This window comes from Amphibalanus amphitrite, unplaced genomic scaffold (genome assembly GCF_019059575.1).
Source record: "Amphibalanus amphitrite isolate SeventyFive unplaced genomic scaffold, NRLGWU_Aamphi_draft 000025F_arrow, whole genome shotgun sequence".
In the NCBI taxonomy this organism is placed as follows: domain Eukaryota; kingdom Metazoa; phylum Arthropoda; class Thecostraca; order Balanomorpha; family Balanidae; genus Amphibalanus; species Amphibalanus amphitrite.
Genome location: NW_024881521.1, coordinates 1760029 through 1777122, shown reverse-complemented (window position 1 = coordinate 1777122; position 17094 = coordinate 1760029). Strand labels below are relative to the sequence as shown.

Genomic DNA, 17094 nt, shown 5'->3' with positions numbered 1-17094 from the left:
ATCGTATATTGATATATTCGTATATAAATATATCCGTAAACAAATCATGCGGCATCACAATAGGTTATCCAGGTATAGTTACATATCACATCAGAAGGTTAGACACAAGCAGTAAGCACGACTAGTGACTAGAAGTTGTCTCCCAAATTTTAACAAACGTGCCTAAGTGTGCACGATGGTTATAGAAGAGCCACTCCAAAAACAACACACCCTAAACAGTCACCAGCCTACGAGCAGACACAACACAGGTGTCAACGCGTCAAGAGCGTTGCAGTGAATCGTACCGACAAACAAGAAAAACGAAAGATGTCGATAAATATAGAAAAATACGCCTGTTTATGCACATTTCAAGAATAAATTTGGGACAAAAAATATGTTTTGCAAGCAAACACAACTGTGTAAGAAAGACAGTCCAGACAAAATATACGCGATGCTGAACTGTTAAACTGAATTCAGTGACCGCTGAAGACCTTCACAAGCAACACAATCACATTTTCCAGCAAATAAGTGACACAACACGATCTCGCAAAATGTTGTGACAAGATGACCAGATTACGGGATAACACGCCTCAAATCAGAACGAATATTGTAGTTAGTAAGGCATGGAATAGCTTGAAGAAGCGTAAAAAACAAGCAAATGGTGACCGTGAATAATTTCATAAAAAATACCATAAAAACACATCCACAATTGCGCGGATGCTTGGCTTAATAAATAAGTAAATAAACAGCAAACTTAGAATAAATAATATCATCAAAATCAACGCGAAGTTATTTTGATGTGCTTACCACAAAATATGCAACAAATTATAATCTAGAAATGGATGAACGCATCATTCAAAGTTCTTATCAACAAGCCAAAAGTATACAGAAGTCCACAAAAGTAGCCGCAAGTGTTGAACACTCTGAGATGCTGAAGGGTACGCTTTTCCAGAGGGGGAAGGGAGACCATGAAGTTCATATTTCTGCAACTACCTAGCCCGCGCACGGACTGGTAATATGCCAGTTCCAGCGCATACGCCCACGCACCAAAAAAAAAAAGCGTCCGAGGGTTTTATGACTCGCCATTCACGGGTTGCTTACTTGCTCGTATAACTGCTGCAATAATTATAAGCTAGATTCAGAAATACAGAAGCCATTGCGCTGTTCACTTCACTGTGACCACACATACATACAACCCTCACATTGCCTGCAATTCAGGCTGGTAGAAAAGGCGAAAATAGAATCTGTCCCTCCTTTCTCATGTAGAGCCCCAACAAAAATAGAACTTGATTATATAGCAAGGGAAATACCTCACAAAGTATCCACATGTATAATTAAGTAACCGTCACCCAAGTAGAGCGATCGAACGGCAGAACAGTTAGCCCTGCCCTCCATTGGCAACAGCCAGGGCAAACAACGGTCGTGTAGAACAACTAGCGACACATATCGGAGCTTTGGCGAACCTCCCAGGGAGGTCTGCCAAACTTCGAGACTTTACCACCGTGTCTTCATCCCAATGAAGTTCAAGTATGCGAGGGACTGGGACTCATCTATTTTTATGTAGATGTGGTCAATATAGAGACAGGAAGGAAGCGACCATTGAGAGCTACATCGAAGAGATCGAACAAGTGCGACAGTCAAACCTCGGCTCCGAAGAAACAAAGAAAACAATTGTTCTCCACTCACAGGTCTGCTGCCTGCAGTGACCGACTGATACCACAGCCGGATGTTCCTCTCACAGCGAGGATGGTGACCTTGTTGTGATCTTCGACTTCTTCTTGTGACTACTGGGTGATGCGAGCGGTCCAACCACCGATAAGTAGTGTAGAAACCACGCACGACGCTACGCTAACAGACTGCTCTAGTGTCTCAACCAGCTCTGTTACCGTCCGTCTGGTGAGCACGGTTGGCCAGATACCCGGACTCTAACGCTAGCAGCGGCGGCGCTCTGGGAGCCCGCCGGTGAGCAGCAATGAGCAGCAGCGTAGTGTGAGCACATGTGAGCAGCACGGTAAGTGAGCACATGTGAGCTGCACGGTAAGTGAGCACATGTGAGCAGCACGTGAAGTGAGCATCCGACACACTCGACCGTCACGACGGAGGGCCAGACCGTGACCCCGTCAGGTCAGAAGAGTTTCGAAGAGGACTCGGCTCGGCCGGTTGTGACTAAGTCTTGAGGCACGCGGTCTGCCCAACTCCTGGGGTTCAGGACCTCGTAGCCTACACGGTTATCATGTTCTACCAACTCCTATCACAGTCCGTAGTCAAAACGGCCGGGAGGCGTAGCGAAGACAACCACACGGCAGACGAAGGACTCAACGAAACACACTCGACGCCAGCCACCGACCCGGAGCAGCACACACCTCACAAAGCGGCGACCCCCGCGATGGGCGCCCAGTCGAATCTGCTCAGCGTTTTCAGATGGGCACGCAGCCGGCTCAGGGCTCCGCCGACCGGTGGACCAGTGGACTGACCGTCTCGATGGTGGGGCCGTCCCCTCCCGGACCGGGCGGTGCGTCCGGTCGGCGCGGCGTGGACGAGGCCGTGAAGTAGGTGTCGGTGGAGTGGCGCCGGCCGTCCCCGCCGGCCGCCTCGTCCGCGAGAGTTTCATAGACGGGCACCAGGTCGGGCCGGCACAGACAGCGGAGGATCAGGAGCAGGGTGACGAACAGCAGGCCGCAGAACATCAGCCAGGAGCACACCTGTGAGGGGGGGGGGACGAGATTGTGAGACATCAGCAGCGATAATGACACAGCGAGGCATCAGCAGGGGTAAAAGCGGAACATCAGCGGGTGGAAAAGACACAGCGAGACATGAGTCACGAGCACACCTGTGGGGGAACAGCATCGCGAGACATAAGCAGGGGTGCCGACAGAGCGAGATATCTGCAACCACGAGCACACCTAAAGGAGAACGACAAAAAGAAACATCAGGCAGCAGAAATACATTACAGCGAGACATCAAGACAGGTAAACACACAAAAAAGCAGCGGGGATTAACCCGCGCACCGACGGGGGTCTGCGCCAACTTAGTACCGACGGGGGGGGGGGCGGATGACCGCCCCCCCCCCTGAGATCTCGAGAACGAAGCAAGATAGCGACAAGCGGTAAACGGCATCGGATACGCACGGTCAAGATCTACAATTTTTACAAAGGTCATTTTCAGGTCAGGTCAAAGATGACGTCACAGGGGTCGAAAAAGTCAAAATGGCGGCGCTAAATATGGAGAGTTTTTCTCGAATAACTTTCGAATTAGTCAAGATAGGAACAAACTAAGGGTTTCATCGTGATCCTCTCGTCAATCCGCATCGAATGATATATATGTTGACCTCGAAAGGTCAAGGTCAAAGGTTGACCTCAGGTCACGTGACCTCGAGGTCATCATGTATATCATTCGATGCGTCTTGACGAGCTGAACACAATGAGACCATCCACGCGTCTGTATCTTGTTCCTGTACGGAGTTATGGGCCAAAAACCTTTGGTGACCTTTGATGACGTCACATGACCTCACAGCTGCCCAACAGCAAAACAGACCTCAAGGTAGTGAAGGTTGATCGTATATGAAGTCATGTATGGTATATGGGGCCATTCCGACCCGTTTTAGTGGTAAAAACAGGGAGTTGATTTTTCCCCCATTGACTTATAATGGGGAGGTCGCGAAATTGACCTGACCTTAGGTCACCGATATCAAAATTCCCAGATATACAAATTGTAGCTACTAATGACCTAATAACATCCTGCGACTTTCAAAGGCCTCCGACATCTACTGTAGCTCTGGCACGGTGACAAAGTTGCAAAAAAGTGACTTGAGGTTGGGTCATTCAAAGTGACCTGGTGACCTGACCTTGAAAGGTAGGAGGTTCAAACTTGCACACCATGTGTAAAATTGATAAGGGAATAGTCATACCAAATTTCGCGGCGCTACGCGCCGCGGTTTTCCCGCTATTCGCGAAAAACCTCAGGGGGGGGGCGGATATCCGCCCCCCCCCCGTCGGTGCGCGGGTTAAGACACGCCACAACACTCAAAGAAAAATGCAACAACTGAGAAAGTTAAGAGACAATAGCATTAGTGCCTGGTGACTAGCGACACAAGGGCACTGGTTTCATTTCATCACGGCACCACTTAGCAGTACAAAGAACAGGTCACCAATGACTCGTATTTCTTACCTGAGCTAGGACGAGCCAGGACCTCAGATTTGATACCTTCGGGTAGCCAATAAAGCGATAGTTGTTGAGCTCAGCGCAGCTGAAACATGAAGTCATTTCAGAACTTGGTGGTTGCACAATGACAGTAAAGTATCACAAAAATAAGTCCACAACTGGGAGCACATCGGCAAAAGTGCCCATAAGAGCAAATTAGCTGTCGGTTGGATTCACCAAGAAGTGAGGTACATAAAACTACTCTATGGCCATTAACCCTCGCCCTGGCAGGGCATTTTTCATAACACGGCCTGGCAGGGGGGGGGGGTCGATGCGACCCCCCTCGCGATTGGCTCCTATGGCAACTAGAAACACCCAATTTGGTAGGTAGGTGGGCCCCCTGGAGTTCTCGCCCCTGTGCAAATTTGGTTGCTCTAGGTCAATATTTAGGGGGGTTTTGGGGGGGTATAAATGTAAACTTTTCGCTAAAAACAGGTCAAAAGTTTTTCGCTTATAACTTTTGATCTAATTAAGATAGAGCAAAAAGAAAAGCACCAGTGAACTCAGCACGTCAAGGCACGTCGAATAATATACTTTTTAGCTTGCTTAAGTGTACTTAAAGTTTTTCTTAAATTTTAAGTAAACTTTAATTAATTAATTAAGTTCAAGTTAACCAAATTGCATCATATCGCATATCATTCGATTCGGCTGATCACCAGGAACACAATGATACCATTTTTTAAGCTCTAGCGTCATTATGTGCCAAGTTATTGGCAAAAACGTCATTTGACCTCAGTTGACCTCATTTGACCTGATCCATGGATAAGTACACCAAATAAAGAAGCACCAAGTGACCTGCTGTTCAGTACTCTGGTTTCAAAGCACAAAAGTGATAGAACGAAGCGGATATCTCCATTATTTTCCGAATTTAGTATTTATTATTTTCCCTCAGGCTTAACATTACGACGAAATGACCTCTAACTGACCTCAGGTCAGTGACCTCAAAAACCCGAACTATATGTTATACAACTCGGTGAACATACCACATCCTGAAAGTTTGAAGGAAATCAGTCCAAAACTGTTAGTTGGACAGGTGCAAAAAGAAAATTGAAATTTGACCATGAACTTGTACCGGTTTTTCTGACCTGGTGACCTGACCCAAGGTCACCCGGACCTGAAATTTTCAGGTCATATGTAAAAAGGTTGCCCCATGGGCTGTGCCAAATTTGGTGGCGCTCACATTCCCCGCCCGGACGTCGGACCGAGCGGACGTGCGTGTGCTGTGCGCGAGCTCCGCGCGACCCCGCGAACGGGCCAGATGGCCGAGTGAGCGCTCAGTCGAGTGCCTGGGTGACGAGGTGCCTGAGTTCATGAACTTAAGGCTGTAGTGGTGTGCGCAAGGAAAAGTTTCATAAAAGTGAGTACCTACGGCTTGAGAGTTTTGGCATCACGCCTTAAACCATGCCGGCTACTGACTCTGAGACTGAGGCCGCGTTTGGTACGGACTGTGCAACGTCTGAAACAGAAGGGGAGTCTAGAAACAAAAGACAAGTCTCTGTGCAAGAAATGTTGCGCCGTTCCGAAGCTCGTAAAGGTAAGCGGCAGGCTCCCAGCCGCGGCTCTCGCTCACCCCAGGACGAGATAGCGCCCGGGGCTAAGCGGCCGACAGGCGAACAGACAGCGCCGGTAGAGCTCAATGCCGCCACCCTAGCCGCCATCCAAGGCATGATAAATTCAGGCATCGACAGAGTTTTGTCTTCTTTTGAATCCAAATTCGAAGGATTTGAGAAAAGAATCGAACAGTTAGAAAGTGAGATAATGGAGAAAGATATGGAACTCGGAAAAATGAAGGAAAGAATAGAAATACAAGAAAGAGCGTTGGAAGAGCTTCAGGAGCGTACTGACAGCATTGACGCTAACCGAAGGCTCTCTTCACTCATACTCACCTGCAACGACTTTGCAAACGTCACCCCGAACGAGAACATCGAGGAAAAAGTGGTGCAAGTTATAAACGATCGCTATCCGGGATTGATCGTCACCGCCGCTGATTTACAAACCGCTCACCGCCTGCAATCTAACAACAAGGTGATTGTGAAATTTTTCAAACAGCAACTCCGTGATGAAATATATGACGGAAGATTCAGCATGGCGAGCGGCGGTGGCTCTGATCGCCGCCAATGGGGCCGACCTGCTCGTCAGCTAGCTCCTCTCTTCGTCACGGAATCTCTGGTGGCGTCGCGAGCGGCGCTGTATCAAGAGCTGCTCCGCGCCCGGCGACCTGAGAACGGCGCTCTTGTCGCCTCAGTGTTCAGTCGCCGTGGCGTGGTGTGGTGCAGGAAAGTGAAAGGAGGTGAAAACATCAGAGTACCAGATCAGAATCGGCTGCGGCAGATTCTCGGCGGAGCTCGGTTCCCGCCTCCGTCGGGTGCGGCGCCGACAGCTCGTCGGCTACCTCAGCCCCCTGCCGGCGCTGCCGGTCGTCAAGCTGCCGATTCTGCATCAGTTACACGGATGGGAGGCTCTTCACCGGCCGTGTCGGTGGGCGGCGCTGTCCGCGCCCGATCGGCGACTGCCGGCTCCGAACGTGCTGCTCCCGCAGCGGGTGACTCCGCTCCGGGTCAGCCGGCTGGAGGATCCGCCTCTGCTGCGTCGGTAGTTGGAGATCCTGCTCAGGTCCCGCCGGCTGACGATTCAGCTGCCTCCGACTCACTACAGAGGTCATGACCTGGGCCGACTTCGTCTCCCCTGGCGCGGCGGCGAGCGTCGTCCGGCGCTGGCCGGTCTGCTCCGGCGGTGGGCTGCGCTGGGCCGGAGGTCCTTTCGCCCGTCGCCCGGTCGCTGTCTCCGGACCGGTTGCACCGCCCGTTGCTGTGCCGGCCGGGGTCGGGCGACTGTCCGTCGCTGCGGTGAGTGACTCAGCGTGTCCCGGCGTTACTCGGGCTCAAAACACTGCCTTCTAGAGTATCGGTTTGCTTACTATTGTATGCTCCCATTTAAAGCCATTGAAATCATGATGAGTGGAAAGTGACTATTAAGGTTTAGTTATGCTTTTTATTTCTTTTTTTCCTTGTCTCATGACATTACAATTAGCTCGTGGTACTTGTTTCATGATAGGATAGCTTCGATTTGGTGGGTTTTTGAAACTTGATAAGTGTGAGTAACACTAGGTAGCAGCGAGAAAATTGTTCTCCTTTGGTACAACCCTTTTTTCATATGTTGTCTTTTTTGTGTTTTTGTTGTTTGTAAGAAACCTCATCTCGTCGTCTCGTCACCCTCGCACGTTCCGTGCGGCGTTCTGGCAACTCGCCAAAGCGCCACCTACGTTCCCTGGTGGAGAAGCATTAGGGTAGATGTCGCCTTTCAGTGTATTACAGATGTCGCTGTAACGCAGTGTTTGTGCCGCGTCTTCAATCGTAGGCGTAACAGGAAATGTGCTGAAATCCTAAGTCATCACACACACAACTACATCATAGCATATACACTCCTTGACATGCAAGACTCACTACCAGAAACAATGCACACGATAAAACACAAAAGATACGAAGCGGAAAGCAGGACTATAGTGTTCGGCTGTGTCATTCGATTCCCTACTCTAAGTGTTGATTCAAAGGGGGTTACATTGATATTCGTACATATATATGAGTGAGTTAAGTATAATGTCTATGAACTGCAGAGGTTTAGGTAGTCAACAGAAAAGACGGGACGTTATTAACTACATAAGGCAAACATCGTACGATATTGTATTATTACAAGATACCCATATAACTGCTCGTACAATTCCCTTTTTCGACGCGCTATGGCGAGGTAAATGTTTTCACTCATGTAAAACTGGCAATAGCCGAGGATCATCAATATTGGTGAAATCGACAGTATCTTTTAACGTTTTAGAGGAACGAACATGTGATAGTGGCAACCTTGTGATCTTGGTATGTAGTATCGCATCTAATATCTATACCATTGTCAGTGTCTACGGCCCTAACGAGGATAACCCCAGGTTTTATGAAATCCTTGAAGAATATCTAGATTCACTGCCTTCAGAAAACGTGATAATAGGAGGTGACTTTAATTTTGTGATGGATTTAAAGAGGGATTCAAATTACATCCAAAATAATAATCCTAATGCCAAAGAGAAGTTTAAAAGCATAATGCGAAAGTACGACTTAGTCGACGTTTGGAGGCACTTTCATCCGGATGAAACACAATTCACTTGGCGTAAACAGAATCCATTAAAGTTTGGAAGGTTAGATATGTTTATAGCCAGTGAGCATATGCTTCCTAACCTTTCTAATTGTACTATATCGCCAGGTTACAGAACAGATCATAGCATGATATCAATGACTTTCACTGAACCTGACCAAGAGAGGGGACCGTATCTATGGAAATTCAATGAATCTCTCTTAAGCGATACTGATTATACTGAGAAGATTCAGAACTATATAAATGAGATCATTGCAGAGTATGCTATCCCACTCTACTCCGAGGAATTTCGTTCTGATCCAATGAACTACAACGAAATACAATTTAAGATAGGTATTGGTCTTTTTTACGAAACACTTCTGATGTTAATAAGGGGCGAGACCGTGAAATATTCCAAAAGGAAGGCGCGAATAAGAAGAGCAGAGGAACTTAGCATTATTAATAAAATAGGGGATTTCCGAAAAGCATTGCCAGGTAATTTATCTGAGGAAGGTTTCCACGAGCTGGATAAACTGCAAAATCAACTTGAAACTTTGAGAGCCCCTAAGATCCAGGGACTAATAACACGATCGAGGGTAGCATGGCACGATCATGGGGAAAGGAGCTCACACTATTTCTTGTCACTTGAGAAGCGAAATGCTACTCGGAAAACAATTCAGTGTCTGAGGGTGGATGACAAAATTATACGTAAGCGACGAGACATCCTGCAAGAACTAACCAATTATTTCTCTGAAAAGTATACAGCAAAGACAGATTGCAGGGATGCTTCAGAATACCTCCAAAAAAACATTACGCGTCGTCTCAACGACTTACAAAAAAGTTCTCTTGATGAGCCACTAAGTCTTCGAGAACTGACATCCGCACTGATGTCGATGAAGAAAGGAAAATCGCCAGGAAGCAATGGCTTCACGGCAGCTTTTTTCAAACATTTTTGGCCTTACATTGGAGTATTTTTGTTAAGGGCTTTTAATGAAGATGTGTTGAAGGGTTGTTTGATTAACTCCTTCCGAGAGGGAATAGTGACGCTTATCCCGAAATCGGGTAAACCAGCAGATTCGGTAAAAGGTTGGAGACCCATTTCTTTATTAAACACTGATTTTAAAATTATATCTGCTGCTATTACTTCTAGGCTGAAAAGCGTAATGCATGAACTTATTTCACCTAGTCAGAGTGCTTACATAAAAGGGCGATGTATAGCAGAAAATAGCAGACTTGTATATGATGTTATTGATTTTTTAAACAGAACCAACAAACCTGGCTTCCTCCTCGCAGCAGACATTGAAGCCGCGTTCGAAAGTGTTTCCTGGGATTTCTTACGTAAAGCATTAGATCAATATAACTTTGGACCTAATTTCAAGAAGCTGATACAGCTTGTTTATCTTAACGATGCAAACTTTTCACGAATCATGTTAGGTGGCTTCCTGGGAGATAAAATCTATTTGCATCAGGGAATCAGACAGGGTGACCCGGCGTCAGGTTATTTGTTCAATCTTGCAATGGAGCCCCTTACAAATATGATAATACAATCTGAGAAAGTACGCGGAGTGAGGATACATGATTTTGAAATCAAAATCTCTCAGTACGCGGATGACGTTATTATGTTCCTAGATGCAAATGACACTTCATTACGGGGCGCTCTCGAAGAGATGGAGACTTTTTCCTCCTTTTCCGGACTGCGCACAAATATCAGTAAAACAAAATGTTTGTCCATTGGCGGCAATGCGAGGATAGCGAACTTCTGCGGAATTAGTTGCGTTGAAGAGCTCAGAATACTGGGAATTACTTTCAATGACAAAAATGTTGAATTAACCGATAGGAACATATCAGCTATCTTACCGGCAATTGAGAAAGAAATAGCGCAATGGAAGAGAAGAAATCTATCAGTTTTCGGAAAGATAACGGTTATAAAATCGCTACTATTGTCAAAATTGGTGCATATTTTAATGGCGCTGCCAAATCCATCTCACAAGATGGTTAAACACATAGAATCCCTCTGGTATACATTCTTATGGAATGATCGAAACGACCTCGTCAAGCGAACGAAAATGATTCAAGGTTATCATCACGATGGACTGAAAATGATAGATCTGTGGTCTTTTATCAAGAGTATGAAAGTAAGTTGGGTTCAAAGACTGCATTGGTCAAATAATAGCTGGGCAGGATGGATAAAAAAAGAGATTCCTAATGTAGAGTTTATTGAAAGATACGGCTGCAAAAAGGTGAATAAAGAGAGTAAACTTATCCCCAATCAGTTTTGGGCTGAGGTTGCAAGATCATGGGGAGACTTCATGGAAATGCATCAAGTGAACCCCGAGCGGATGTTGTCTGACTGGATATGGTGTTCTAACTATACTAAGTTTACATATGACAAAGTTACTAAATGGGACGGTAAAGGACTGAGGTTCATTCAGGACTTAACCCGCGCACCGACGGGGGTCCGCGCCAACTTCGCACCGACGGGGGGGGGCGGATGACCGCCCCCCCCTGAGATCTCGAGAACGAAGCAAGATAGCGACAAGCGGTAAACGGCATCGGATACGCACGGCCAAGATCTACAATTTTTACTAAGGTCATTTTCAGGTCAGGTCAAAGATGACGTCACAGGGGTCGAAAAAGTCAAAATGGCGGCGCTAGATATGGAGAGAGTTTTTCTCGAATAACTTTCGAATTAGTCAAGATAGGAACAAACTAAGGGCATCATCGTGATCCTCTCGTCAATCCGCATCGAATGATATATATTTTGACCTCGAAAGGTCAAGGTCAAATGTTGACCTCAGGTCACGTGACCTCGAGGTCATCTTGTATATCATTCGATGCGTCTTGACGAGCTGAACAGAATGAGACCATCCACGCGTCTGTATCTTGTTCCTGTACGGAGTTATTGGCCAAAAACCTTTGGTGACCTTTGATGACGTCACATGACCTCACAGCTGCCCAACAGCAAAACAGACCTCAAGGTAGTGAAGGTTGATCGTATATGAAGTCATGTATGGTATATGGGGCCATTCCGACCCGTTTTAGTGGTAAAAACAGGGAGTTGATTTTTCCCCCATTGACTTATAATGGGGAGGTCGCGAAATTGACCTGACCTTAGGTCACCGATATCAAAATTCCGAGATATACAAATTGTAGCTACTAATGACCTAATAATATCCTGCGACTTTCAAAGGCCTCCGACATCTACTGTAGCTCTGGCACGGTGACAAAGTTGCAAAAAAGTGACTTGAGGTTGGGTCATTCAAAGTGACCTGGTGACCTGACCTTGAAAGGTAGGAAGTTCAAACTTGCACACCATGTGTAAAATTGATGAGGTTATAGTCATACCAAATTTCGCGGCGCTACGCGCCGCGGTTTTCCCGCTATTCGCGAAAAACCTCAGGGGGGGGGCGGATATCCGCCCCCCCCCCGTCGGTGCGCGGGTTAATAGATCTAGAATCGGGAGCACTTTTAACGAGAGAACAACTAGCACGAAGATACGGAGTGAGAATGACATTTTTATGTTATCAGTCATTAGTTAGAAGTCTACCTTCCGAAATACGTAATTTAGCAGTTCGTCACCAATTAAATTTACCTCTTATCCCATACAAGATAGCTTTATTGGCGAGAAAAAGCAAAATATCAAAGATAGCGTATTATGAGTTTATCAAGTCATTACGAAAAAAATATAAAGACTCTCAAACTAACTGGAGTAGAAAGTGGATGCGTGACATTGATTTAGCACTAGAAGGAAGTACGAATGACATGAGAATTGTAACACAAAATACATATTTGCAATCATTTCATTTCAAATTAATAACTAGAATACTCACAACAAACAGATTCTTACATAGGATAGGCGTGATAGAAAACTCTGCATGCACATTTTGCTTAAGTGATTGTGAAACTCTCATACATCTTTTCTGGATGTGTCCTAAAGTTCAAGATTTCATTCAGCAGTTCAAAGCAAATTTGCAAAACTCGTTTCGCTTAGAAATAATGTTTGATAGAAAAAGTTGGTTCTTCCCGACGCTAGAAAAGATTAGCAAAATAGAAGTGCTAATAATAACAATTGCTAAGTTAGTGATATACAAAGCCAGAAGCAAAGGTCAGCAACCGAACATCGATCACCTTTTACATATGCTTCGGATAGAGGCTGAAAAAGAAATGGGATCCGCAAGGATCCAAGGTAAATTGTCGACTTTTAACGATAAGTGGGGTGTCGTAAAAAACATTTTAGAGCCAAATTCACATGAAGACACTGAGCCAGAACACTGATAGTCCGTGTTTCTCACGCTTTTGTCTAGTACGAGATAGAAGGCAGTTCATAAAACAAGACATGAAACTAAACACACATTCACAAACACCCTCACAAATGCACCCCTACAAACACACACACACACACACACACACACGCACACACTTCTACACACACAAACACATATCACAAACAAACACAAACACTCATACACTTCAAGTAGATGCCTCTTTGGTATAGCGTGCCCTGCCCGCCCCTAACCCAACCCGGCTAACCGGAGGCCGGCCCTATAAAGGGTCGGCCGGCCGGCCGGGCGCGCGGCTCGCCACCCTATCAGGGTGACGGGTCGCGGGCCCGGCCGGCGGCCTGGGGCATCGCCCCAGCAAGAACGAGGATGTGTTATACACGTAGTTTGCGGGGCGATGCGGGGCGGGGCAGGATTCCGAGGGGTTCCTTTTTGGAGTTGGAACTGACCTGACTGTGCAATTGCATGTTCATGATGATGACTGTTGTATGTTGTATGTGTTGTATGTGTAAATAAAGCCTATATGGAAAAAAAAAAATTGGTGGCGCTGCACGCCGCCATTTTTACGCCATCTTCGAAAAGCCTTAGGGGGGGGGGGGTCGCATCGACCCCCCCTGCCAGGGCGAGGGTTAACGATTCTATGCAGAGAATAGCAGAGCGAGCAGAGCTACAGTGAGCTGTGTGATCAACTAACCAGCCCTGTCAAGGGCATTGAGTCCTACACCCATGAATTCAAGCTTCTATGACATATCGTGAATAACGTTACAAAAACACAGCTACTCGTTCCCTTTTCACCCACTCGCGCTGAGGAATACTCACGATATGTTGGTGTGCGACTGCTCCAGCTCCTCGCAGAACTGGTACACGCCGCCGGAGGTCCAGACGGCGCACACCAGCGTCGCGATGGTGATCCCCAGGTTGAACACCAGGCCAGGGCACACAATCCGCCACGGACTATCCATGCCAAACCTGGCCGGCGCGGGCGCATCACACCATGGGTTGCAGCGTGGAGCGAACGAGAGCACTCAGAGGAGATGGGGGAACACAACGGGATATACAATGGGAACACAGCGCAATGGTATGTAAATGAGGACATTACTTATGAAGGATTTTCATGAGTTCACTAATAGTGAACTCATGAAAATCCTTCATAAGTTACTATAAAAATTGATAAAAAACATTACATTTGATTACGTGATGACGAATCCGGTCATCAGCTGTTGGTACGGTAGCTCCAGATAGCATCGGCAGCAATCAAATAAACAACCCACTACCCCAGGACCACACCGCACTCACCCTTCGGCCGAGCCCTTGCCGCCTTTGCCGCACATACAGAAGAAAAAGAAGAACGCTGCGGAGAAGATGACCGCGAAGATGGGCAGGAACTCTGCCACGTTACAGACGCGCGCGTCGCCCCAGCTGGTGCGTCGGTCGTCGGACGAACGTTCGTTGAACGTCACGTTTTGGCCGTCGAACTCTGCGACGCTGGGCCGCGCGTACAGCGGGCACTGGTCGTGGAAACGGCCGACCGTGGTGCCGATGGCCACGGTGCCCGTCAGGCTGGCCAGGATGACGGTCAGGTAGGCTAGCAGCGGCAGCGCGCGCCACAGCGGTGACACGTCGTCAGAGGCGGCCACCTCGAACCCCACAAACTGACGGCCCGGCATGGCTGCCACTGCAGCTGGGTAATGGCTGGCTGAATCTGGTCGCTGGCACAGGATGCGATGTGGAGCTGTAGCCAGTCCAGAGTTCAACTCCAATGTCACACTGGGATGGGTTCAGCTTGCCAGCTCACTGTAATACAGAGAGATGTGGTAGGCATAGGGACAGAACTGGCATGGTAGGTTTATTCAGTCATAACATAAGTAGGTATTTGCAATGAAGTTCAACTTCACATATGAAAATGTACCAGCAATCCCTTAAAGATATAAAGGTTCTAGCCTACAATCCCACTGACTATTGTCCACTGCTGAGTGCTCACACACATTTAACACAAATACCTTAAATTAACCTATCTTCCTTGCCTTATAATTAGTTTTCAAGAAATTCAAAGATAATATGAGTGTACTTCAGACACTTATTTTGTAGCATAGTGATGGCTTTTAAATTGAAGAAGATTTATTGGTTGTTTTTCAGCCTCTCATTGGTGAATGAGAACCATACCAGGAACCATACCTTACCAGTTACAGGAATTTTAACAATCCAAGCCAGAGGCTTATCTTATTAACAGAAAAATCAGCAGAGTGGTTACCTGCAGTTAAAGCTCTTAAGTTAGTCCCAAATATTCCCAGCTACAGCTACAAGCTTACAGCTACAAAAAAATACAAGCAAAACATGAAAATAGCCAATGTAAAAAGCACAATACCAGCCAGCCTAATATGATCTCACATCAGAAGTTATTTTCTTTCAATATGGTTGGTTGACACAGACATTGTGGGACAATTAAAGACATAAAGATGTCAGCAGCCTGAAATTTTCCTGTTGTTGGCAAGCCTGCATTCTGATTCGGAACCAGAATGAGAAGTCAGCAAGCAGCCAGAAACAACCTTTTTGTTAACCGTTAAGTGCTTTTAAACTGACTGTTCACAAAGCTGGCATAGAAATAGGTGACCAGAGAAAGATGCATCACACAGGGCTCAGGCCTCAGGGGCCCTGGTTCACAGGCACAGCATGACACTTCTTGATGCTACCAGTACCATGGTAGGTACCTGGTACAGACAGTCTTGAAAGTGTTGTGCACTAGGTCAGTGGACAGAGGATCCATATTCCATCAAGGCCAACTGAGCAGGGGCTGCTAAATCTGAGTCACCGTCCACCGAACCAATGGACCTGGGGGATGGATTGAGAAATGAGAATATCAGTTGGTCTTGGTTTGGTGACTCAAATTAAGCAGCCCTCTCTCAGTCAGGCTTGATGGATCCACCACACTGATCCACCGCACTGATGATTCAAGACTGACTATTGCACCAAGTTGCACCTCTTGGGTTTCCAAGAAAATATCAACAAGGTCAGGAATTATGATCAATGTCAGAGCATCCGATGATGTTTTCATGGAACCTAAATCAATAGGTACAACAATACCTGTAGCATAAGGATTGAGGCAGCAACATTCTGTGAAACAGTCAGGTGGGCAGTGGGGTCAAGGTGGGGTGGTGAGTAATCAGCCTATTTAGCCTTAAGTATCAATTTAGGTCTTGTTTTATGTTTGATGTTGATTTTTTACTCCAGCAGCAATCTACCAGTCCAATTCAATATTTCATTTCTAATTTGAAAGGAACTCCAGCAGTCACCCGCAGTCACATTTGGCCAATTGAAACTCACGAAAAATATAATAACCAAAATCCAAACAGCAAACAATCTTCTTTTTGCAGCTTTTTGCTTGTTTATAATGTTGGTTCCAAATGTGGCGCAGCTGCGACAATTCAGCATATCGCCTCCTATCGCCTCCTACTAACCCCCAAACGCACACACTAATTAATCGCGGTTACAGGGCTTTTTCCCTCGCGCCGTTTTGGCTTAGGTGCGAGGTTTTTGCCCTTTGCGTTAGGCGTCGGTTTTTTTTTTATTATTTAGGACTTTTTCGCCCGACTATTACACCCCACAACAAGGCCCCGCCCACGGTATATAGAGAACTGCCCCGCCGGGGGGCTGGAGCCTAGAAGGCAAGGCTATATAAACATACCCTGATATAAACCAGGTAGAACGCTCCGGGAAAAAAAGTTGGAAACAATAAATTAGTTGCGGCATTCCCTGATGACGCGAATGTGGGTCAGCGGCCGGCGGCCGGCGGCCGCTAACACTGTATGAGGATGAATGCACGGAACTTTTGCTTGTTGGAGATTGCGCTAGGCAGTTAAATGTTAATGTTAGGATATGTTTCGAAAGTAAATTGAACGACGCTTCGAACGCCGTCAATGAATTTGCGATACGACGACTATTTGTTTAGTTAGAGCCGGCGAACTTTTACCTTCCGACCGCGCGGGAAGGCGATATGGTGCCACACTGACGGTTTTACGACAGCTCAGAATTCTTTTGAGCTAAAGAGCTGAAATTTGACATGTCCAATCTTTTGATCAAGCTGGATCTTCTGGTACAAGTCGCATATTTAAGGTAATCAGGTTGTTGACCTATACTGTCGCTCGTGAGCCTCTACACAGTCCAAAAGCAACGCAATTTCTGAACACTCAGTGCCAAGAAATCCTTCACAGAAAGATGACACTTGGCAGAAAGAAGAGCTGTCGGTTTCTTACCGTTCGTATGTGTTGTGTTTTCACAAGAGTTTAGTAAGGTCAGGCCCCTCACGTGACCTCCCCTCATAACTCAATAGGACTAGGTTTACTTTCGTAGAAGCGTTTATCAATCGCCGGAAATCTTAGCCGATCTCACTGGACACTGGATCCATACCCACCTGCATGTGGGTATGGAGGGCCAGGAGGGCCCCATGGGGCCCTCCTGACTGGCCACTCCCTCTGAAATCCACAATAACAGCGGGCTGCGGCCACGGTTATGTATTAATGCT

At 46.7% G+C, this 17094-nt stretch overlaps 1 protein-coding gene across 3 annotated transcripts; it reads right to left on the bottom strand.

Moving 5' to 3' along the window:
* Positions 1–192: 192 nt before the first annotated feature.
* LOC122394569 lies at positions 193–16259 on the bottom strand. Of its 3 annotated transcripts, none has more exons than XM_043391563.1 (5): positions 16195–16259; positions 13872–14369; positions 13395–13544; positions 4147–4225; positions 193–2681 (listed from the first exon to the last, which is right to left on the bottom strand). In XM_043391563.1, exons 2-5 carry the CDS (start codon positions 14240–14242, stop codon positions 2418–2420), a joined length of 864 nt encoding a protein of 287 aa, XP_043247498.1. In that variant the 5' UTR covers positions 14243–14369; positions 16195–16259; the 3' UTR covers positions 193–2417. The 3 variants fall into 3 exon arrangements, with proteins under 3 accessions (XP_043247498.1, XP_043247488.1, XP_043247479.1); XM_043391553.1 differs by having other exon boundaries at positions 15897–16248; XM_043391544.1 differs by lacking the exon at positions 16195–16259 and adding an exon at positions 15657–15737.
* Positions 16260–17094: the final 835 nt, after the last annotated feature.

What these genes read in the sequence shown, in the direction of transcription:
- LOC122394569 (XM_043391563.1), bottom strand. Translation starts at nt 14,242, where the DNA reads ATGCCGGGCCGTCAGTTTGTGGGGTTCGAGGTGGCCGCCTCTGACGAC. An exon ending in GGCAAGGGCTCGGCCGAAGG is followed by an intron (nt 13,545 to 13,871) that starts GTGAGTGCGGTG and finishes CGCGCCGGCCAG; the next exon opens with GTTTGGCATGGATAGTCCGT. An exon ending in CAGTCGCACACCAACATATC is followed by an intron (nt 4,226 to 13,394) that starts GTGAGTATTCCT and finishes TTCATGTTTCAG; the next exon opens with CTGCGCTGAGCTCAACAACT.